At 42.3% G+C, this 24,077-nt stretch overlaps 4 protein-coding genes across 10 annotated transcripts; 3 read left to right on the top strand and 1 right to left on the bottom strand.

The window, feature by feature from the left end:
- Positions 1 to 7,778: 7,778 nt before the first annotated feature.
- LOC6611168 (mite allergen Der p 3) lies at positions 7,779 to 10,961 on the top strand. The gene is made up of 2 exons (XM_002035689.2): positions 7,779 to 7,981; positions 10,052 to 10,961. The coding sequence occupies exons 1-2, from the start codon at positions 7,779 to 7,781 to the stop codon at positions 10,959 to 10,961; spliced, it is 1,113 nt and encodes a 370-aa protein (XP_002035725.2).
- A 438-nt stretch (positions 10,962 to 11,399) lies between these two features.
- LOC6611167 (trypsin-3) lies at positions 11,400 to 12,298 on the top strand. Its single transcript, XM_002035688.2, is given in 2 exon segments — positions 11,400 to 11,531; positions 11,534 to 12,298. Coding segments are annotated over 2 exon segments (897 nt in total).
- Positions 12,299 to 12,717: 419 nt separating this feature from the next.
- Positions 12,718 to 13,760, top strand: LOC6611166 (transmembrane protease serine 4). Its single transcript, XM_002035687.2, is given in 2 exon segments — positions 12,718 to 12,965; positions 12,967 to 13,760. Coding segments are annotated over 2 exon segments (705 nt in total). The 3' UTR covers positions 13,424 to 13,760.
- Positions 13,761 to 14,348: 588 nt separating this feature from the next.
- Positions 14,349 to 23,774, bottom strand: LOC6611164 (epsin-1). Of its 7 annotated transcripts, none has more exons than XM_032717622.1 (10): positions 23,369 to 23,774; positions 19,745 to 19,896; positions 19,121 to 19,209; positions 18,399 to 19,057; positions 17,654 to 18,329; positions 17,402 to 17,492; positions 17,072 to 17,343; positions 16,897 to 16,998; positions 16,107 to 16,658; positions 14,349 to 15,576 (listed from the first exon to the last, which is right to left on the bottom strand). In XM_032717622.1, coding segments are annotated over exons 2-10 (2,502 nt in total). In that variant the 5' UTR covers positions 19,746 to 19,896; positions 23,369 to 23,774; the 3' UTR covers positions 14,349 to 15,516. The 7 variants fall into 7 exon arrangements, with proteins under 7 accessions (XP_032573513.1, XP_032573515.1, XP_032573514.1 ...); XM_032717624.1 differs by lacking the exon at positions 23,369 to 23,774 and adding an exon at positions 22,078 to 22,148; XM_032717623.1 differs by lacking the exon at positions 23,369 to 23,774 and adding an exon at positions 21,965 to 22,105.
- Positions 23,775 to 24,077: the final 303 nt, after the last annotated feature.

Below are 24,077 nucleotides of genomic sequence, written 5' to 3'. Positions count from 1 at the left end.
TGTGATAGATTCGAATGGAGCTACCGCCTCGAGGACTGGCGCTTGTGAGTCAGAGATCGGCTCGCTATATGTCCCATTTCGATGGCAGTACCCTGCCCACGCCGCAGGCGCAAACACTTTACTTTTGTTTTCGAAACGGTCGCAGTTGCAGTTGCAGTACCCAGTTAACTTGCAAGTTGCAGTCCCAAAATGAACTAACCAAATGAACGATGCAGGCACACAGCTCTCATTCTTCGTCGTCAATTGGATTCGGCTGTTTTCTGTTTGCATTCGAGGGGTTTTTCTTCTTCTGGGTTCGACAACGTTGCGGTTGTCGCTTTCGTAGTCACACAAAGATAGAAATCGCATGACACGATCTTGTAGCCCGAAACAGGCGCCAGTAACCCAGTTTTCAGGTTTCAGACCAACAGCAAAAGCAAAAGAAATACATACAGCAACAACGCCAACTACGATGACTCCCTTTGGCCAAAGCCAAATGAAAATGAAACGTTTTGGGCATAAATAAATAATGACAACAGAGCAGCCACCAAAAAGGCAACAACAAATGATCAGACAGTCCTCCCTGGATTTGCATTTGTTTGCATACCTCTGCCACAAGGGTATAAACCGTTTATGAACGGGCTTGGTATAAATGAATACTCAAAATCATTGATAAGGCTTTTATAGCATCATCTAGCGTAAAATAAAACAATTAAAGCGATTTGTTGTTGGCTTGTTTATTCATATTTTTCTCACAAGGAGAAATATAAGAGCTTCGATATTCTTTCTCTCAACTACAATCGAATGATATAAATCTTTCAATCTCCTCGCATAAAACTATAAAAGATGCACTTGGACTTTCTTTCAGTCTGTGAGGGTAAATTGGCTTCTGTTCACTAACCAAGCGATTTCTTGCTTACTTTTTTGTTATTGTTTGTTTGCTGCCTGTTATTTGTTTGGTTTTTTTTAACTGCGGCATTTTGGTTTGTTTGTTTCAAGTTGTTTGGGCTTAGCCTAACAAGCTGGCGACATCGACGTCTGCCCATTGTCTTTGTGCCCCACCGTTTTCATGTGGCATTTTTAGATTCAACCAGCCAACCCAGCCCACCCCCTAAAAACATGCGCTGACCTTTGACATTGTCCCCTGTATAAATCCAGACGCTCTCGATCTTATTGGGCAGGGAGAAAACAATTTGTATTTTAGTGAATTTTGTTTTTTCGGTTTAGAAAAATAGGTTTTTTCTTTTTTTTTAATAAAAAATATAAAAGCCTTCAAAGTTAATATGTAAGCTATGTAACTATTGTAAATCGAAATGCATTTAACTTTCTTTCTTATATTGGTTATAAAATCTTCTTCCTATAAAAGAAAATCAATTTAAGTTGATACTAAATTTGGGATGTATAAACTTTGTTTATGTGTAGCAACTGAACGGCGATGGCGAACACGGTACAATGAACCGCAACTTCAAGGCAGACCCATAAATCGATAGATGCCGATGCATAAACGTCAAGTTTTCGCTCAACTTCAATTCTAAACCGTCGACGGCAAATTTCACTTTCATTGGCAGTCCGTCACCCACGACATGGGGAGCGGCGATCCGCGCGTCTGGGAAAGCGATTCACCCTACGCATCGATGGATGGATGAATCGTCTGGGATCCGCGAATCGCCGGACTTTTTCGCAACGGTAGCCGAAAGACGGGGGGCGACAGACCAACGAGCATGCCAAAAATTGCATTTTCTACAACAAATCAAGGTGACTGGACATCAAGATAAAAACATAACAAACGATTTGACTAAGCCAAATGGTAATAGGCCCCGGCAACACAACATCGCCAACATCATCAGCAGGAGCAGCGATCGTGGCCACGAGCTCTGGAGTTTTAGCTGGAGCTGGATTTTAGCCACTGGAGCGATCATCGAGCTTGTCCGCCGTTATTGTTATTGCCATGGCCAAAAGCCTGGCATCGCATCGGATGGCTGGAGCTCCTGGCTCCAAATTTGGTGCGAAACTGCGTTGTCGCGGGCGCTTTTTTCCCCTTCGTGGATCGGGCACAGTGGGACGAAGGATTAGGGATTGGCAAGGATAGTATTTACCTAACCAAAAATATTGCATGTTTATTAAAAACAAAAATGACCATTGAAAGTATCTTACAAGAAAGAATTTAAATAGATTAAAACCTTAAAAGCTGACCTTCAAATAAACGTAGATGAATCCACTGTGCTATGGTTGTCGTGCCTGTCGTCGTCGTCATATTGAAATTGAAAATAAGAATCGTATTTGGTAATTGTAATGAAAGCGAAAGGAGTGAAAACTTTTCTGCTGTTGTAGGTATGTTATTTTGGCCACTAAGATAGATCACCAAGGATAGCGGCCGAGCAGCGGTCACTTTCTATCTATCGAGCCGAGCGGTTCAATGACACGGTCCCAAACGCCCCCGCCTTCTGTTCACAGACGATTTTTTTTCATTGGGTAGTGTGTCCATGGGTTATAGGTGCGGAGGTATATATTTTTGTGAAGTGAACTCGAGCTGATGGCAACACTTATCGCTGTCTAAGCCGAGTGCCTAAGCGGCTGAACGGCAATAACCACATCAAAATGCCAATGAAAACCTTTTGACATTTTTATCACGCACAGTACCGCAGATCGAAGATCGGAGATGGAGCCCCGACCAAATGCTAATTGACCTTGACATGCGGAAGATTTGAATGCGACGATACAGCGCGCCCCGTTCCCCATGCCCCATCCCCTGCATCAGATGCACTTCAAGAGCAAGTCGAGTGGCCGCTGCACTTGGCTTGGATGTCTGGGTTTTGGGTCTGGGTCTTACCACCACTGGATGGATGTACATCTGTATAAGAAGTAAGAGGTACGGGGCCCGAGGTCCGAGTTAAGTGGTAAGTGGTAAGTGTTGCGGTTGCAACATCATCAGCGCCAGCATCGAAATGTGAATGCATATGCACAGTGTTAATTGCAATCGCCACTGCAATGTGACCAAGGTGCCTGCAGTTCAGCGAGTTAAGTGTAATTTATAAATAAATTAATCAAATTATGGAAGCTATTAGGTTTCCAGCTATTAGCTAATCAAATGTGTAAGATGTTAAGGGAGCGAGCCCTTCTATCTTCAACAACCACTTAATACAAGATTGTTAATTGCTTAAATGTTTTCGATTTTCAATCTGAATTACAAAATTACAAAATTGGGGAGGGGTATCCAAAGTAGGTGGACCCAAACATATTCAATTATCTTTTAACACTTGGAGATTCGAGCGCACAAGGCTGAAAATTATAAACTATTAGTTTGAATTTTATCCCTTCCTTTCTTCATTAAATCCATGTAATTTTAAATAAATCTTCCGGAATGATTAGTATATGTGTTCCTGGCATGAAAAGATACATTTTGTGTACTTGAATGAAAAACTTGGAAACACTTTCAAAACAGCTCAGCTTCTCGGTCACACTTTAACAACATTTAACGAAATGATGTGCAGTGGGCCGCACCTGATTAAATGTCTGGTGAATAAACAACGAAAGTGCAACAAGTTGGGGCCCATACAAATGACACCAGTTGGATTGGACGCAGGGGGGGGGGGGGGGGAGTGGCAGGAGGGGCAAGGCCGGGCGACACGTCACCTTGTGTTGTTCAAGTTGTTGTTTCTGCTGTTGGGAGCCAACGGTTATTATTTTACACGCTTTCAGCTACAACTTTATTTATTTTGAGCGCGGCGTCTTAATGTCTTGTGCTATAAAATGAAATTTTACGCACTAAGCGCGGCATTTTGTTAAATGCCAAACCGGCAGACAATTTCAGTTGTTGTTTTTTTTTCAATTTTTAATGGGCCATTGGGGGGTAGGGAAATAAAAGTGAAACAGAAACTAAACCAAGGTTGCCCCACATAGTGCCCACCTGCCACCTGCCACCGATTTTCACCGCTCACCGCCGAAATGCCACATGTTGGCCAGTAAAATTGATAACTCTATTGCCCATTTTCTGATTTAGATGACTTCGCTGCTGGCTGCCGCTCGTCAATTGCTCACCTGATGATTGATTTTGCTGATTGCCAACGAGTTTGCATCGCACATCTCGCATTTGCATTTCGCATCTCTGCATATTTACCGCGGCCAATTATAATTAATTTCCCCGGCTTGTCGCTCTCTCTGTCGCGTGAATATCGCAGAATCCGATGCATTTTGTCAACATCAGCTTCAGCGGCGTTGGAAAACCGAAAACGAAAGTCCGCCAACTGACTGAGTGACCGACTGTCACCGTTTCAGGTGTCCATTTATTACCTGTCATAATCAATCGGGATAGGGAAACGTCAAGGTGCTGAAAGTTGGTTATAGGTTTTGGCCATAAAGATGAAGAAAGGCGTTTAAGTTGGTCCAGAAAAAGTGTAAAAAAAGAAATAACCTCTACCAGATTAAGATCTAGATATATTTTAAATATATTAATAATTGGAAAACAATGAAATTATAGCATATTAAAAAACTAGTAGAGGCATTGAGACCTCCTATGTATGTAACAATAGGCAACTGTGCAGATCAGCTATAAACAATCTTATTTCAATTCAAGGATTCCCCGAAGAGAACTTTCAATTTCCCTGGAAAGAGAGAGTAGAGCTCCATATGGAAATGGAAATGGCGAAGACCTTGTCCGTCACTCAGATGCGGTGAATGTGAGAGTACTGACCTGGCTTTGCCTTCATCCGCTGGCTCACTGACTGACTTTCAAATGATCAGTGATCACTGATCTGCTGGATGATGGGTTTCCGCAGGAGGAGGGGGACTACGGGAGGTTTTCCGAGCCTTAAACGGATTGCAATTGCAACTGGGAATGGTGGGGCTTCGTGCCTAAAACATTTTGCATAATTTGTTTTGCTCACTTTTTATATGTATTCCAAGGCTTGTAATTTGATTGCGTTGTTGATTTTATTATGAAAGTTGCGAGACAACAATAACAACAGCCAGATTAGCATTGCCCAGTTTTCTTTGGGAACACAGAAAGAAATGGCAATCTATTCCTCCATATCATTTGTATATACATGTATAGTATCATGTAAAGATTACTTTATGCATAAGTTGTATTATTTTTAAGAGAATATCAGTATTTTTGTACGATTTTGGTAGGCCAAACCCTCTTTTATATACTGAAGACTCAGAAGATTACTGAAAATTTGTAATATATTTAAATGATACATCTACAAATTACTTATATCACTTTAATCACTCAATATGCATATATAAATCTTCCTTTTTCTGTGCAGACTGACTCACAAGCGCCAACATTTTTATTTGTATTTTTTATTTCTTTTTCATTTGCGGCGTAGCATGTTGCCAGCAATTGAATAAAAACCCTTTTCATGTCAATGCAACATTTGTTGCTCTGCCAGTCGCAGTTCGATGTGGACTAGCCAAGCTGCAACAATTGGCGGCGCTTGGCTTTGTACTTGTCTCTTTGGGTTTGGATTTGTATTTGGATTTGGCTGCTGCTGCTGCAGTTGTTTCCTATTAACGATAAAAATCACATGACACGAACTGGTCGCTCGATCTGGCTCCATTTTCTGCACTTTTTCCCTGGGCCGTGCTTTGTTTTGGTTTTTTGCCCCGATGCCGCTTCAAGTTTTTGGATTTGGCGCCGGCGCCACTAACCCAGTTTAAGCCCAGTCGTTCGGGCCCAGTTTTAAATCCGACCTGGGCTGGCCAATTATGCCACATTATTGTCCAGTTGATTGCCGCTGTTATCGCCCTGGAATGACAGGATGCGGCGGCCAATTGGCAGGGCCACGGCCAATGCCTGGAGATTACGCAACGTCAACGTCAATTAAATCAGTTTTACTCCAAATATTTTAAGCCAATGTCAACCGAAAGAAACCGAAACGTTAAGGGGATGGGAAAATATATGGACATCGTCTGCCCATCGCACGTACACCTTTTGGCCGATCTCGATGTGGCAGTGGCCACGCCTGATTGAATTTATGGCCGATCGGCGGACCAACTGACCAACTGCAAATCGAGACCCTCGGGGGGATTTGGGGCTTTGTTTACACAAAACTTTCACAAATTAACCCAACCTGTGAACTGAAAAACTCAAAACTTAATGCATCCGAAATCGCATCGACTCGATTAAAATGCTGCAAACTTAATTGGGGCCCCAGTTTGTCGCACATTCTGGGTGGCCCGGGTACAGTGGCCACCAATAAAAGGAAACCCAGTAACTTTAAATTATAAGAAATGTTGGTAACTTGTGTCAGATTACATGACTGCCTTTATAGTATCCACAGATACTCAGTATCTGATAATAACATTGGAAAATCTTCGAAGATCAAGTAAACTCTATTCTAAAAATACTACTAATTAAAAATCCACTTAACCACGGTCAGCTCACTGTGCATCCGTATCAATATGTGGTCCTCCTGGAGCACCATGTCAAGTGCAAGTGGCAATTTAAAGAATCGGGCGAGGAGGCTTCGCTGGTGCAATGAATCGGGTGTCCCGGTGTCCCAATGTTGGCGCCCCCATATGCGCATAATAATTTGGATGGAGTGCCGAAGAAAGTTGCCTGGTTCCTCGGCATCGTTTCATGTAGTTGAGGTTGTTTCGCAGCGCATGTTGCTTGTTGGCTGGTAAGTGAAATGAAAAGTGCATAAATCTGCCGATCTGGCAGCGGAGTGCAGCGTAAAAAGCGGGGCGATAAGAATCGAATCGAAGGAGCCTTTTTTCCCGTTTGGTTTTTGGTTAAACGCAAGACAAAAGAACTTTCGCTTTCGTTGCGCTCTTTTTTTTCGGCGAGGTAAAAGTGGCCAGTGGTGGTGCATTATTTAACCAAATTTGGCCATTGAATGCAACCGGTCGGCAGTAGGTGCCCCAGTCATCGATATAACAATTATGTGCGTTTAATGAGAAGCGGGAGCAGATCGAGGAGTTGCCGATCATGCCGCTGACGGCTGAGATTGATTGCGTAAGTGTATAAGGAAAACGGCCTGCCGAGTTGCAACATTGTCACCCGCTCCCGTGGAGCGTTCACTTTCACTGCTGCCCCCCACACCAGAATCGCTTAGAAGAGTCAGCGATTTTCGCTTGTTAGCTTTATGGGATGGAGCAGTCGATCGATGGTAAAAGTGATAGTCGTTTCCAATTGGAGATTATTATGGCTTAAGTATTTTACGACTTATATAACCACACACACACAGCACCACGCACGAGACGTCAAAGCAATTAAGCTACCCAAACACACATGGCCGGCGATACCAATGCAGGCACTTTTCTAATTAATTTCGAAAAGAAGCAGGGGGTTTCGGTAAAAATCTCAATAAAATTTCATTTTCATTGACAGCCGCTTTTCAACTGCAGCTCCACCAATTCCAACATCGCGCTGCAGTGCCGCACCAGTCGCATGATGAAGTGTGGAGACGGCAACAACAAGAGCCACCACTCGGTGCACTTAATTGACAAGTGTGAAACTTTCGATTTCTATACACCCATTGACATACAAAACGAGGCAGACAGAGACACTCGAAAAAAAATCTAGATCACTCTTTTCTTACTAAAAACTTAAAGAATAGTCTGTAATAGGTAAAGGTGATTAGGTGACAAGTTGCCGAGATTAAGTATGTAAAAAAAACCTAATTTATATTTATGATATTATATCCATAATATATTTTTAATGTTAATGTCATTGAAAGAATTTAGGAGACACAACTTTAAATAGTCCCATTTATTTTCACGAATTTCTAGTGAAATCCAAAACTTTTTAGCTGTGCAATCTAATGATCTTGCCTGCTATGATTTGTTGTGTCTAAATGTCACAATTCTTCCAAGTGATGGGCGGATCCCGGGCGGACAGGACAGGAGGGTCTAAGGAGGAGGAGGTGGAGCTGATGCTGGGTGCGTCTGGCCAGATCCAAGTGGCGTGGAGCTCGGAGTCTGGAGTACTCCGAGCTTGCTATCGCTATCGGCAGCTGATGGCTACGGCGATAATTGCCGATATCTGGCGACTGATCGGGTGCGTCTCGCGTGCTGACTTGACAAAAAGGCAGCGCAATGCCATCAAATGATTAACTAACGGCTTGGATCGACATGAAACGTGCGAAATGGGTGAAATTTTCTTGGCGTGTTCGAGTGCCGGCCGGTGCGATTTTACACTACAAAAATTATGTTTCAATTATGCCAGAAAATGAAAGTTGGTGCAGAGACCACTGTAATGGCTTAATTGCTGCCACCGAATTGCGGGTAATCCAAGAGATCATAACGAGATATCTTTATTTCTTTTACTACGAATTTGACGGCCAGATGACCTCATGCAGTCACAGTGCGACTTTGAATTTCGTTTTCTTCATAAATGACAATAACTTTGATATCCTGAAATTACAATTTATAACAACCTTGTATAATATTATGACGATGAGAGCAGTTTCGGCTAAGAGATAAAATAATATTTATATGGAAAAGTTTAAGTATTGCCTGTAGTTTAAATTTAGATTCGAAAATACTCAAAAATTCATTAGAGCTTCAACAGCTTGTTCAGTGCCGCCTTTCAAAATCTGGAGTTCTCAAAGTTGCAACCTTCCCAGAACAGACAGCCCGTCAGTTTGGTATTTCAACATGTTTTTCGGCAAAGCCATAATTAAAAATCAATTTGGCCAAAAAGTTCCTATTATGCAAGAGCCGCCGCGACAGGCTCGTAATAACCAGGTTCGTTGCCTCAGTCTTTTGTTTGCCGTTTTGTCAAAGGTGCAGGCAGGCAGGCTGGCAGTTCCCCCATCTGCCGTCAGACATCAACGTGAGCCGCACATATCGAGCATAATATCGCGATGTGGAACGGCATGGTCTATTGGAACCCGGGTTCATGCTATGTCAAGCATGATTTCGCTGTTTGGGGGCCGTGCCTCAGAGACCCATTAATGAGCACACAAACTGGCATTTGACAGATTTTTTAATTAAACCATACAAATTGCGATTCTTCACGCTTTTCGCCACGCGAAACAGTGCGGATATTATTGCTGGCCCACATGGTCGTAGGCATTGAAGCTCCTCCCGCTCCTTTCCTTTCGGAGGAAAAAAAAAACTGGCATTCCAGTAAGCGATAAGCGAGTAATCTCGGCAAGAAACGAATGAAATGCCACCGTTATCGGCTATCTGGCAGCTGGCAGCTCCCGCGTAAATGCAATTTAAGGAGCGGGGCAAAAAGAAATTTGCATAGGCGCCGAGCTAATGAATTTTTGCTGCCTGCTTACATAATTATCGGCGGCACCATTATGGCCTAAACCTGGACCTCGTGCTCCAAGTCCAAGTGCTCCTTTCACTTTTGTGCGAGTGCGCCTGCCTAATTATTCCTGCCCGGCCGTGTCCACATCCATTGTGTCCCCTGTGATTTCGCACATAATTAAGCTGCGCAAAATTTACATTAAATTAATAGTTTTATTGTTTTGTCTCCGCCTGAGTTTGAATCGAGCTGGAGTCATGCGGAAGCGGCGCCCTACCAAAAATGGGCAACTAAAACCTGCCACAAAAAATCCAGAAGTGAAAAGGGGTTGTAAGCGATTACCACTAGCGGCAATAAATAAAGAAGAAGCCAAAGACCCTCATTTCACTTTCTTGACAAATCGCAAAAGCGAAAGATTGGATTTTTTAATCTGGTTCTAAAATATCAAAATTAACCCATATCTTCTACAGTTACATAAAACGAAATCTTTTGTTATTAAATTACTATAAAATTTAAGATTTCTTTAGATTATTGAATAAATTGAATATTTTACGATTTTATATACAAAAAGCCCAAAAAGAAACATGAAATATATTTTTCGTTTGCCATTCATTCTGATGACTTCAGTTGGAAGGTTCTCTGCTATCACCAAACCAAGTTCAACCGACAAGGGTTAAAAATTGCAAATTCAAAATCTGACCTATTTAGCAACTTATAAATAAAATGGCAAATTTAAAGACTGGTTTTTAGCCATTACCATTAATGAAGGCAAAAATCGGTTATCAAGAGGTCGAAAGGTAACTCGATAAAGTCAGTCAATTCAGTCAATTCGCGATCTTGAACTCGAGCGGTTATTGCAATGTATCAAAGGTTCCTAGGGCTTGTCATATGTGCGCCACTACTACTGCTCGGATCAGGAAGTGAGGGACGAGAAAGGGATCCATCGTGGTCAGGATACTATAAGGACAATGGAACTCATTACTTGCTGTACGGAAAGCCGGAAGATATCGCACCAATACCCAACTTTGTAAATATATCCTCGAATCCTTTCATCAACGCCCTGGAAGCCCAGGAAAGTTTTCCGACAAGAATCGTCAATGGCAAAAGGATTCCGTGCACAGAAGCTCCCTTCCAGGGATCCCTGCACTACGAAGGATACTTTGTTTGTGGCTGTGTGATCATCAATAAAATTTGGATCCTAACTGCCCACCACTGCATTTTTGGACCACAGCGCAGCTCAGAAAAGTACACCGTGCGAGTTGGATCGGATCAACAGAGACGAGGTGGTCAGTTGCGTCATGTGAAGAAGATCGTAGCGTTGGCGGCCTACGATGACTACACCATGCGACACGATTTGGCCATGATGAAACTGAGCTCACCGGTCTACTTTGGCAAATGTGTTAGGCCTGTCAAGCTACCCTCCACCAAAACAACAAAATTTCCCAAGAAATTTGTAGTCAGCGGATGGGGTCTTACCTCGGCTAATGCCCAGAATGTCCAACGCTATCTTCGCCGCGTGCAACTCGACTATCTAAAACGGTCAAAGTGCCAAAAAATGTACAAAAAAGCCGGGCTGAAGGTATACAAGGACATGATCTGCACCAGTCGAACGAGCAAGGATAGCTGTTCCGGAGATTCTGGTGGTCCGCTGACCAGCAGTGGCGTCCTTTATGGAATTGTGTCCTGGGGCACTGGTTGCGCCAACAAAAACAATCCCGGTGTTTATGTCAACTGCAAACGATACGTTCCTTGGATTAAAAAAGTCATTCACAAATATTAATAATTTAAAATACAATCTAAACTGTATTATAATAATAATAGTAAAATTATTAGCAAATACATTATTACATATATACATATATAAAATTGCCCATCTCAATAAAGTTCTGGCACTTTAAATGGTTTTTTTATATTTTTTTTGTTATGTCCCAAACTAAAAAAGCAATTAATTAAATTAAAATGTTTGATTTAAGTCAAATTAATCACGTTCAACTGAAAAGCGTGGCTTATGACAAAAATTTGACAGCATTTCAAATACGAAGAGCGCTGCGGGTTAATTTTTTGCCAGAATCCGCTAATTACCTTAACCTACTTCAAGGGAGCTAAAGCTAAATGCTCAACAAGAACCGGGATCTAAGAGGTCAAAAGGTGAGCCTTTGTTCTAAGATGGCTCAGTCGAGAGGCGATCTATGCTGCGATCGGTTAAACGTCTTTTAGGATGATTTCAAGTTTATCGGGAATAGTTCTTATTGCGAATCTGTGGATTCTGGTGGCAGGTGGTCAACCAAACAACTGGAGCGGTTACTATGTAGACAATGGCACCCACTATCTGCTCTATGAGGGCCACGTGTGAAGCCCCAGACTTTTTTACCCGGAAATATATCCACTAACCCCGCCATAAATGCTCTGGAGGCACAGGACTACCTGCCAACTCGAATAGTGAACGGCAAGAAGATCAAGTGCTCCAGGGCACCATACCAGTGTGCTCTTCACTACGATAATTACTTCATTTGTGGTTGTGTTATACTTAATCGGCGATGGATTCTAACTGCCCAGCATTGCAAAATCGGCAATCCGGGAAGCTGTACAGTTCGAGCGGGATCAACGCAGCAGAGAAGAGGCGGTCAACTTCGACAGGTTCAGAAAACTGTGTGCCATCCGAACTACAGTGAATACACCATGAAGAACGACTTGTGCATGATGAAGCTGAAGACTCCACTGAATCTCGTCCGGTGTGTTCAAAAGGTGAAGCTTCCCTCCACGAGAACGAAGCGATTTCCCAAATGTTACCTGGCCAGTGGGTGGGGTCTGACCTCAGCCAACGCCCAGAATGTCCAACGATATCTGCGAGGCGTGATAGTGTGCAAGGTGAGGCGAGCCAAGTGCCAGCAGGATTATCGGGGCACCGGGATCAAGATCTACAAGCAAATGATCTGCGCCAAGCGAAAGAACCGAGACACTTGCTCCGGAGACTCCGGAGGTCCACTGGTCCATAATGGCGTGCTCTACGGAGTGACGTCGTTCGGAATCGGATGTGCCAGAGCCAAATATCCGGGAGTATATGTCAATATGTTGCAATATACTCGCTGGATTAAGAAGGTTGCAAAGAATAATTAATTTCTGATTTATGCAAAAAAAGTAAAACAAAAATTTCATCAGTTTCATAATTCATTATAATTTGATCAGATGCCTTTGTAAGTTTACGTAAATTTTATGTTTGGAATTTTAAAATAAATTATAATACTAAAGAAATTACCTAAAAAGTGTCTATGGTTAACAATAAATTGGATTCTCGTTCAAACAAAAAATCAATGCTTAAGATTGCGTTGTCAGGCCCCCAAGAGAAATTATATAATATATATTTATAGCGCCAATTAATATTCATGCCAAATTCAGTAGGTCGCATGCCAAACCCGGAGGTCATTAGCATTATTGATTCCCAGCTAGCATAGAGTTCGCGCCCAATGGTCAAGAAGTCGACTTTCAGTTATCGGCACTTATTGCTTCTTTACGGTCCATTTGTTTTTGTACGGATGATGAGAATTTTGGCGTTGATTTTACTGCTCATTTGTGGTCATAAAACCAGTGCTTTATCGCCCCAGGAACGGATCGTGGGTGGAGTAGAGGTACCCATTCAGCTTACACCATGGTTGACTTCGATTACGGTGCATGGCAACTATAGTTGCAGTTCGGCATTGATTACATCCCAATGGTTGGTCACGGCTGGACATTGTGTTCATTGTGATCCAGATAGCTACTTCGTTCGCGCAGGATCTACTTTCACTTCATCCAGATTTCACACTACGTACTCTGGAGAACGACATCGCCTTGTTGAAGTTAGATGAACCTTTTACCTTGGGAGGAAATATACAGGTGGTGAAGCTACCGCTTCCGGGTCTTAATATACTTCCACAAACTCTCTTGGCTGCCGGTTGGGGAAATCCAGATGCCACTGACAGTGATTCCGAGCCCAGACTACGTGGCACAATGGTGGAAGTTATTGAGCAGAGACGTTGCCAGCGACTTTACTCTCATCTGCATCGTCCCATCACGGTTGATATGGTGTGTGCAGCAGGAGCTGGACGAGATCATTGCTACGGAGACTCAGGAGCTCCTTTGGTTCACCGCGGCAGTAGCTATGGAATCGTATCCTTTGCGCATGGATGTGCTAACCCACATTTTCCAGGCGTGTACACTAAACTGGCCAACTATGTCACCTGGATCTTCAACTTGAAAAATTGAAATCAAACAATATAGAGATTTTTTGTTTTTTTTTATTCCTTTCTCATTGTACCAGTTCTTCCTGCATCTGTTGGATGCTCATCGCTCCTGGAATACCCGATGCATTATACAATACGCCAGCATTTTCCCAGCCATCTGAGGAGCCGCTCTTTTTCGTGCCCAACCGAGGCGATAAACTCGTACCGCCGCTCGACGGCAAATTTGTGTAAATTATGTATTTGTGCATTTTGATTTCATTTAAACGAAGTTTCCTGATGGCCCCTGGCGCATGTCAAATATCAAAACCGAAACCAGCCTGCCAGCTAGCTGGCCACTTGCGCAACAGCCACATCCAGCAATCCATATCCATATCCAGCCCCATCCCGATTCCATATCCATATCCCCACATACCCACATCCCCATCCACATCCCAATCCCAGCTGGCCAAAATATCACTGCCATATGCGGTGGGCGTGCTCCGTTAATGCTGCACTCTGGCGGCCCCCGAAATTAACATAATCGTGCTGCCTTTGCTGCTGGGATCGGGATCGGGTTTGGGTTTGGGGATTCGGATGCGGATTGCTATTGGGATTGTCTCTGCCTGTGCCCTGGCCCGATGTATCCGACATGAGTGTGATGATGCCCCAACAAAGTGTTGAATGCTGGCGCAGGCTGTCAAGTGGAGGCCCCCGGGCATTGGCACACTCAGTCGCCACCCGCTTAGTTGTGCAATGGGAGCATCGAAAGTGCTTTTACCTGGATTTTCTTCGCTTGTTTTTTTTTTAGATAAAATAAAGTTTTAATAATATGAAAATATGCTTAAAATTTGCAGTTTTGCAAGTGTATATGTGATTTTTGGGGTTGTGTGTCTTCATATATATAAAAGGGTATCAGCGTTGTGGGGTGTATACGCTTGCTAGTCAGGCATGTAAATCTCTTAAGCATAATTTCACACCGAATCGGCTTTCTTTATATATATATATATATGTATATTTTGTTTATCATTAAGTTACTCTTATACAATTCGTTACGTATTCTAGCCTATATGTATACCATCATTTTATTTTGTTTTGTTTTAGTTTTCGATTTGCTCTTGTAATCTTGTTCTTTGTATATGTGTTCAAAGATTTTTGTAAATTTTAAACTAGTCGCTATAAAAATTTTCAACAGCAAACTCGCGTATGCATTGGTGACTTGAAGGTGGACCAAAAGCGAATGCACAAACAAATCAACTGTCAACCCGAAAAAATCGTAAAAATGTGTTTAAAAATCGATAGACAAAAGCCATTAATAATTGTATTTGGTTTCTGCAACATGCGCGCACGATAAATTTTACAAAAATGAACGTAAAAAAATTTACAATTACAAGCACATATAATTTGTTTAACATGGTTTTAAACATGTTTGCTTTACCAATGCATTCTTTAAAGCTATATAACAATTTTTTAAATTTCATTTTGCATCGTTAGTTTGGACTCGATTGGATCTCCTTATGCCGGCTGCCTTCTGGTTCTTCCCCCAACAAGGATAGAAATTAATTAACAGCAAGTGATCAACTAAGGAAGTACTTGAAGACTGACAGTGAATCATTCCCCAGGGACCACTCAACTTAAGCGGGGCACACATACCCATGAGCTTTAAAAACATTAAAATTTGATTGTGAATTATAGGGAGAGTAATTTCATAGTCAGCTGAATGGCGTGGGGTATGCCTTGCGATTTCTAATGGGTTGGTTTTTACATATTTAGTTATTGCAAATGTGTTAGACTCAAGTTCAGTTTAATTGTAAGCTTCCTGCGCACAACTTTTCTGGGTGTCGTTGCTGTTTCTATTTAACTCCTCAATTTCTATTTCGCTGGATCTTGGCTTTCTCTCTCACATACATCACATATTTTACACTTTAGTAATACTTCCTTACACATAATTTATTAATTAATTCATATTTCCCTCTCTGCAGTTATGTAGAGCCAAAGTTGTTTGCTTCTGCTGCTATTGTTGCTAACGCTATTGGACAGCTTCTTATACACCAGTCAGGCCTTTATTAGTTGACTTTCCCTTAATTGATGATCCCGCTGCTGCTCCTGCTTACATTGTTGTGATTGATCGGCGCCAGTTTACGACAAAAACGGATTTGTTGCTGCTTCCGGTTTGATCCACGGCATATTGTTATTTTGCTGCAAAATTCAATGTCTATTAGTTTTATTTCTTTTAATGTTTCAGTTCGCGAAAGCTAATGTACTAATAATAGGCGAATGACATGCAGAGATTTTAGTTTTCTACAGGATTTAGTTAATTTGTTTAATAGTTTTAGTTGCCAGAGGGTATTCTACGAGTTAAATAGCGGAACATGCACATTCGAAAAACATTTTACCCATTTGCATTTATTGCTTAGTGTATGTTTTATTTAAGCGTCCAAGCCTCCATTGATGGCTACAATTAGAAAATATTATGGGTCAACTGGGTTTTAGCAGAGCTTCTGGTTAGGATGAGTATGTATTCTTTTAGAAGCAGCATGGCAAACTCTTTGCTGCACTCCCCATTCAGCAGCTCATAGTACTCATACTTGCAAAACAAACAAAAAGAAAACTAAATCAAAGAAATAAATTTGTAAAAAAAATGCAAGCTAAACATTAAACAACAATTTTAGGCAAAGGTAGTAGTGTGGGATTGGCAGCAACAACAACTTTATCGGCAGCAAACTCACTTCCAGCTTGCATTTGGCCGACGAGGATGAGGGACCAAAACTCATGACAGTATCGGCCTCAAATCCCAGGGGAGCAACACTAATTCCAGGGGTTTCGGCCAGAGAATCGGATAGGGCGCTGCTATAGCTGGCAGCATAACTTGAATATAGTCTGGGAGTACCATAGTTGCTGTTGATATTGTTATTATCCTTGCTGTTGTACATGTAGGTATCATCAGCAGGTGCTGTTGGACTATTAAAGTATGGACGTTCGGTGAATATATCCATATTGCGAATGCCATCGACGCCCGGACTAGGACTTGAGTAATAGCTGTGTATGGTGCTGTTGCTGGTAGAGCTATTCATATTGGTCGCGATGTTGCTTTTTCCAAGGATATTAGTGCTGCTGCTACTTTGATACGCATAATTGTAGACCTGCGAATTGGCCTGTGGCTGGGGGATGTGGGCGGTGGGAATGATGGGATTACTAAACGCACTCAACAGTTGAAATTCACCCACGGACGAGGGCCCCAAATTGAGGCTAGTGGGACGTACGGGAGGCGGAAGTTTTGGCTGGAATGTCGGGTTTTACATGCAACAGTTGCTCAAAACGAAATGACAGAAGGACAAACGATAGTAAAAGGAAACAAAATGCAGACGTGAAATGATAAGATAGTTTTAAATAGTAAACAGAAATATCGATAAGTCATCAGAGAGCAAACCCTCAAAAATAATCAAAATATAAGTACAAGTACGCAGAGTTTCCCTAACACCGCAGACGCACGAAATCCTCCAAATTCTGGCAACTCACCTGTGAAGTCGTACTAACGCCGCCCATTACAGGTGCCCAGGGATCTTGGTTCATGCTGACTGAAAACGGGGCCTGTTGTTTTAGCTGATTGATGGACGGCACCTAGTGGTAAACCACAAAAAAATAATAAGCAAATCTACAATTATCTATTTATCAAATTCAAAATTCAACTCACGGCTGGCTGCTGTTGCTGGAATAGATTCGTCCTCGGTGGCACTACGTTATCGCTGAAGGGATTGTACGCCGGCTGATTACCCGTTTGCGTCTGTGGCGCAATCGGTTTGATCAGATTGTCTAGGTTAACAAGCGCAGAGTTCTCCCCGAGGAAAGAATGAGCATCCTTTATAGGTTTCTTTGCCGTGGCCCCCGTCGACGGATGCATACTGCTATTTATACCCCCATTTCCGTAGTTCACCGATAGCGGATCCATGTCATCGAGCAGAGAAGCTGGAAATGGTTTCATGGTGATAAGCTCGAAAGTGATGTTGTCATACTAATGCCTTACCATTATTGTTGTTGGAGGCGTTGGAATTGCTGTGCTCACTCTTGTTCCGGTTAGTAATCAAATCGAACTCATCAAACACGGGGGATTGTTTCTGAAATTCACAAGAATATTTTACATCATATAAATATATACACAAAGTGTAAAAAATTAAATTATATTATTGAATTAGCTCATATTAAATCTAATTATCAATGCAGTTCAATAAACTAATTATAATCTTATAATCAATTTAAAGATTAATATACCGCTTACCTTAATGGCGCCAGTTCCGAGTGCTTTCCATGGGTCATCCAGTGCCCCCGCACCCGTCTGAGCTGCTGCTCCTGACGCCCAGGGATCTGCCAAGCCAACTGCTGCTGCTCCTCCTGCCGCCGATGCTGCTGGCTCTGCTAGCCAGGGATCCGAAGATGAGCTACCATTATTTGCTGCATGATTAACAGGCGCAGCTCCCAAAGCTCCGACAGCAGTGGATTTTATCAGCCAGCCTTCAGCAGGAGGGCCGGCCGGAGTGGGTCCACGTCCGTTTTGGTTGGCATTACCATTGCTTTGCAGCCAACCCTCGTTGGAGGAGCCCGAGGCCACCGAGGGCGACTGAGTGCGAGCTCCCCAGGCATCGTTTCCAGCTCCTCCACCCAATGGCGCCGAAGTCATCGGCACTCCGGCACCCAAGATGGTTCGTGGGGCAGCGGAGGGGTTCCAGGGATCCACTTGAGGCGAGGAAGTACCGGACCAAGGATCGGACAACTGGCTGGGAGCTCTTGGGCCTGGCATGGCCCAGGGATCGACAACAGCCGTGGGGGCGCCGCCTGCAGCGCCCAGCGGCGGACTCGAGATACTCGTAGCCCCCAAAGAAATATCCAGCAGATCTAGCAAATGGCTCTGTTGTTCCTCCTTCTTGGGCGCAGGAATAGGTCGTCCGTTTGGATCCCTAATAAATTGGAGGATTTGATTGGTATTGAAACCAGACGAGTCGTTTTATTTGACGTTCTCTACTCACTTGAAATCCTGCTCACTCTGGCTGAGGGCAAGTTGCAGACGCACATCATCACTGCGTCGCTTGGCCTCCTCCTGCTCCGCTTCCTCTCGTGACATGGCCATGGCCAGCTGGAGTTGCAGCTCCTCCTCACCGGCCGTCTGGGGACGAACCATTTCCAGCTCGGATACCGATTTAGGCGGTTCCTCCTGCCAGCCTGGCGGCAGGTCTCGTTGCGATGGTCCATCAATATAGCCATCGCTGCCGAACCCGCTCGGGTTCTGGGCGAATCTCTCCCTGGCCTTCTGCGCCTTTACACGCTCGTTCTTCAGGCGCTCGTCATCCTTGAGAAGAGTGACCAGCTGCTTGGCCTTCTCACGGACATGGGTGCCCTGATCCTTGCCCTCCTCGAAATACACAAACTCTCGCAGGGTTTGAATGGCAAAGATGTTCTCCTTGCACTGCTGGGCCACCTTTTCCGAGCCGGTCTTAATCAGATACTCCAGCAAAATGAGTGCTTTGTACACATGTCGCCAGTTCTTGCCGTGGTCATTAAGACGCTTCCAGATCATCTGCATGATTTCTGAAAAGGCTACCACATTGTTAGTGAGCTCCGCTATCTCGCTCATGATGGCGGCCGAAGGACCCCATGGGTCATTCGAGGTTGCCTCGCGCACTTTGACCTGTGGATATCAATGTTGGGTTTAAATAGGTAAATTGGCTTATGGATCCTGTATATCACTCACCTGGGCATCGGAGTAGTTGTGCGCAAGGTTCTTGATGTTTCTGCGCAGACCAGCGACATTGACCTGCATATCGTCCTTTTGCTTTCTCACTGTGTGACAAGAATGATGGAAAGGGGTGTTAACATGGCTATATCTTCTTGATCCAACCCGTTAAGTGGGATAGGGGGGTTTTTGGTTGGATTGTGAAAAGGGTTATTAGATCTTAGGTTTAGTCTTGCTATCGAAGAGTCCCGCTTTGATGTTAATGCGAATCGGTGTTTGGTAAATTTGGGATTTGGTTTTTTTTTTTTTTGACAGTTTCTGCAAGGTTTTTTGAAATGTTTCCAAATCTAAAGTGTTAAGTGTGTTTCGGGCTACAAAATTTGAACAAAAACAAAGAGAAACGTTGAAGATGAATCGGTACCAGTTGGTGTGGAACGTATGTGGAATGTGTTACGTGATCTTTTTGGTTAGTTTTGCTGCTCTGTGTTGCGACTCGGTGTGGTGAGAGGTGAAACTCTAGTTTCAAATCGAATCGGATCGAATATTTTCAATATGTCCCATTTATAATTGGCGGTTTATTTTTTATTTTTGTTGTGGAAAAGAAATTGAAGTTATATGAGATGAATTAACATTCAGACTTACTTTTCGTTTGTTTTTGCGTTTGATTTGCTTTTTTATTTTCTATACAGAAACTTTGGACTTTTGCTTGAATAGGCTTTAGATTTTTTTTGCTCTTTTTGCTTTTAAATTCGTTTTGGTTTATGTTTATTGCTGTTTAAGTGCTCCAAAGCAAGCTATATATGAGATACAAGATAAATACAATCAAAATACATAGTAAAAGAGTACACATACGGATATACATATTTATATAGAGTCAAATGTCGGTTGTGTCTGTTGTTGCAATAGTGCAAAACACACAAATTAATAGATAAAGTAATCGCCAACTCAAGTGCACCAAACAAAAAGAGTGAAAGCATATGTGGAAACCGAACTTGATATACGAAACCCTGAGATTTTAAAGCGCTGCTTTAAAAGCCGCACCAGACTTTACAATACTAGATACACCCAGTCCGAAAGCCTCTAGAAGAAATAATTCAATTTGCGGGCAAACAAAAAGCAAACGGAAAGGAAAAGAATGGCAAAAAAGAAATAAAACAAAACATGGCAAAAGTGTATTTCCCTTGACATTTCAAAGTCGACTAGGAAATACACAGCACAAAAATAAATCAAGATATAATTTTGTACAAACTTAGCAAAATCATTGAATGAATGCAACATTTATTTGCCACCGAAAGTGCTTAAAATCAATTGATTTTTAACCATTAACAATATATACAATTTGATATCATTGCAGCAAATCAATCTCATTTAACTCATAGAGACTCTGCTTGAACTTAACCCATGGCAGACCGAAACAAGAAGCCGCAAAAGTGCAAATAGCCAGTGCTCAAGAATCAGAAAGTGGACAGACAAACGTCTACGACTATGTCTGGATATGCAAATTTTCAGACCAAACTGCATTATGCATTAAATGGCAACCCACAAGCACAGCGAGAATTTATAGCAAATGATGATGATTGATTTTCCACCGCCCTCTTGGCGCGGTTCCATCTATTTTCAAAAGCGAAAAATGCACACCGGCTAATCAAATTGTTATCGATTTAGTTGCAAAAGCGGAGAAAGTTCTTTCAGAAGAATTTAGAGTAATGTGGTTCTCGACCATTAAGAATTTCAAATATATATATTAGTAGAAGGGAATTGATGCTGATTAAGCATAAGATAACTACGTGCATGTGTACAAAGTAAGACGACGAGTTTTACGGCTTTGTTTGGGAAAAAGTAGATAAAATGCACAGTACGTGTGTTACACACTTTATATCGTTGTTAAATTTATTGAATATAATATAATCGAGCAATAAATAGAAGAGGCAAACATATACTTGATAAGCGAATACCACATTCTTTTTTATTAGGTTATCGATAAGACTAAGAAATCCAAAAATATACCACGTTCTTGTTTCTAGATATCGTAATTTGATTAGAAATCACTTTAAAAACAATTAATAAAGGCAATACTTGTATCCCAACATATAACACAATAAAGCTTTAACAAGGTCTTTTCGCCAGTTAAGATAGCAATTAACCCCAGCTAGCCCCAGCAAAATCTCAAAAATACTGCTAAGTTAAGTGGCGATTATTAACCAGTTTGTAGCTGAAGAATCGCTGTAGTTTCTGATATAACCACCGTTCTTTATGCGGTCCGACGGGTCTGCATTTATTTTTGTTTATTTTTCGTGTAAACAACGCACTTGACACATATCGAGAAGAGCCGGCCATGGGGAAACTCCATCGAGAACACGCCTCAAAACTGTATCTCACAGATAAACCCGTTCCGCAGGCATTCGAGCTATGCGAGAAATCGAGTGAATATGAGGGGGAATACTCATACTCGTAAATGGGCAGTGAAATTCATTGACCGATGATCGTAGTAGCGATCCACTGCGAAAAAGGGCCGTTTGTCTGCCTCGCTTGTTTGTTTTCATTTGGGCAGTGGAAGGCGAAATAATTTAATTAAATGTCGCGCAGTAAGACGGGCGAAAAAACACTACGCAAATGAAGTGCAAGAGTCAAGTAAAAGTGGGTGGTGGTGCGGTGGGGATGGTGACGGTCTGTTTTTGTTGTGTTGGTGGCCTGAACTTGAGCAAATTGAATGCCAGACAGAGCAACGACGAAGCTTTCTTTGTGTTTCTGTGCACTTGACTTTCGGCAAAACGTCGCCGCTTCGCTTTATTGCCAAAAAATATACAGCTGCGCTTGTGTGGGTATCAAAACAAACAGAATGCCCAACGAGTTGCGAATCACTTTGTTCCAAAGGCTGCGAGCCTTGACGCCAGCCAGCGGTTCAATGAACGTATACACTCGTATAGCTAAGAGGCAGAAAAAGCTCCCCAAACGCTCCAAACACCGAACTAAACTCGAAATTGGGAGCAACTGCGTGTGCGGTGTTCGCCGATTGATATGCGCGGTGGTACTGATCAGTCTGCGATCACACTCGTTATATCCAAACGCAATTAAATGCGAGGAAAATATTCCACATTCACGAGGCTATTTGACGTGCATTATTGTCAGACGTTTAGCATGTTTCCGCTAAGGTGAAAAATATTGATGAAAGTACGTCAGTCACAAAAGATCGTTCTCATCTACGATTCCTATATACATACTTTTTATATCATCAAACAACAGGGAAGCTTTTCTATTTAAACCCTACAGGTTGAATTCAATTCTCTTACAATCTTCGGATTAACAAAACTTAAACAATTAATACAGATTTGAAAATTGAATAGAAGCAATTCGTTGTTTCGACTTAAGAAGAGAATACTTCAAACAAACATTGAAGATTGTACAAAGAGAGACCACAATAACAATAAAATGTCTGTGTTAAACATCTGGCTTATCTGGTAGATGTGGAATTTTCACATTCTGAAGATATCTACGTTATTTTCGCAAATGAAATGTTTGCTTTTCGTTTACGGTTATCTTGGTTCTTGAGATGTTTTTCTATTAGCACCTCAAACAGGTGGAAAGGGCTAGCCGCTGGTGACGAAGGTCACTGCTCGCTCGCTGATGCTGCCCACTGTGCAACACGATCGCCGGGCCCCTCCCAGATCCCCCTCGGTGTCGCCCCCCACCCCTCCACCGTACCACTGGGACTGTTGCATTTTCCAATGTTGCTGCATCTGTTGTAAATGCGGGCGTACATTAGGTATCATTTATATATAATATATAGGTATTAATGGCTACATGGGTGCTTTCTGTGGCTGTGTGAGTATGATAACGAGCCAGAAATGCGATTAGATTTCATTTGTGACACTCGAACTAGTCGCACACACACACGGCCATACGCACACGGACGCACTGATTGGGGGGCACACGAATGTGCGAAACTTCATTCATTACTCCTCCGCCCCCCCTCGCATACATAAACCCGTTTCCACCCACGCCCCTGCCAACCCTGGATCCACTATGACTAATCACTCGACCGGCTAACGGCAGTTATCAAATACAAAAAAAAACAAAAAAAAAAACACAAAAACCAATGAAGCGCTATCAATAAGCATATGTAGTAAAAAACGGTTAGCGGGGAATTACGTTTAGACAAGGGGGATCTATAATTACGGAAAATTATTATTTAAGAAAAAGAAGCCCCAAAGAGAAAGAGAGAGAGAAATATGTTTGTGGCCCCCTCCCACTTACTCATTTGCTCACCTGCAATGTTTCTGTGTTATTGTTGTTTTTGATGCTTCACTGCAGTTCGCCTTTGGTTGTGTGTGTGTGTGTGTGTGTGTGGGGGCTCCGCTCGGCTGTGTATGTGTGTGCCTGTGTGTGCGACTCCTCCTCCCCAACTAGTTTTTTTTTCTATATTTTACGACTTTCTTTTCTTTCTTTTTTCGGACTCGAATAGACACGGTCACAAGATGACGATGACGACAATGCGACGTCAACAAAGGGGGAAAATAGTAGAGCTGCGCGCACGATATGGATATCCAAAAATCCTGGCACTTTATCGGGTTTATAGGGCTATCGACGGCAATTGCGATGATATTGCAACTTATTTACCCTTTGCACTCTGCACACAAAACACGAATTATTATTTCTTTCTCTGCTTTTCGCTTTGTACTAGTGGTGGACCAAAATTGATGGGCAGTCGAAATATCGCGCTATCGATTTATTATTCAACCTATCGGTTCTTATCAGTTTCGAAAATTAGTATTCTAAAAATACTACCAATACAAGATCAAAATTATTCCTCTTATTTAATTATATTCATGTGCTGGCTTGTAAAATTTTTAAATGAATATCAATTTATCTTTGACAAACAATTACATTCGTTCTTTTTAATTATCTATATGTACATTAATAAATATTTATGCTTTTAATTAGTAGAATGTTAAAATTATCTACAAACAGTCTACAT

Source organism: Drosophila sechellia, chromosome 3L (assembly GCF_004382195.2).
Source record: "Drosophila sechellia strain sech25 chromosome 3L, ASM438219v1, whole genome shotgun sequence".
Lineage (NCBI taxonomy): Eukaryota > Metazoa > Arthropoda > Insecta > Diptera > Drosophilidae > Drosophila > Drosophila sechellia.
Note: the sequence above shows the minus strand (reverse complement) of the source record. Positions and strands in the feature narration are given on the sequence as shown.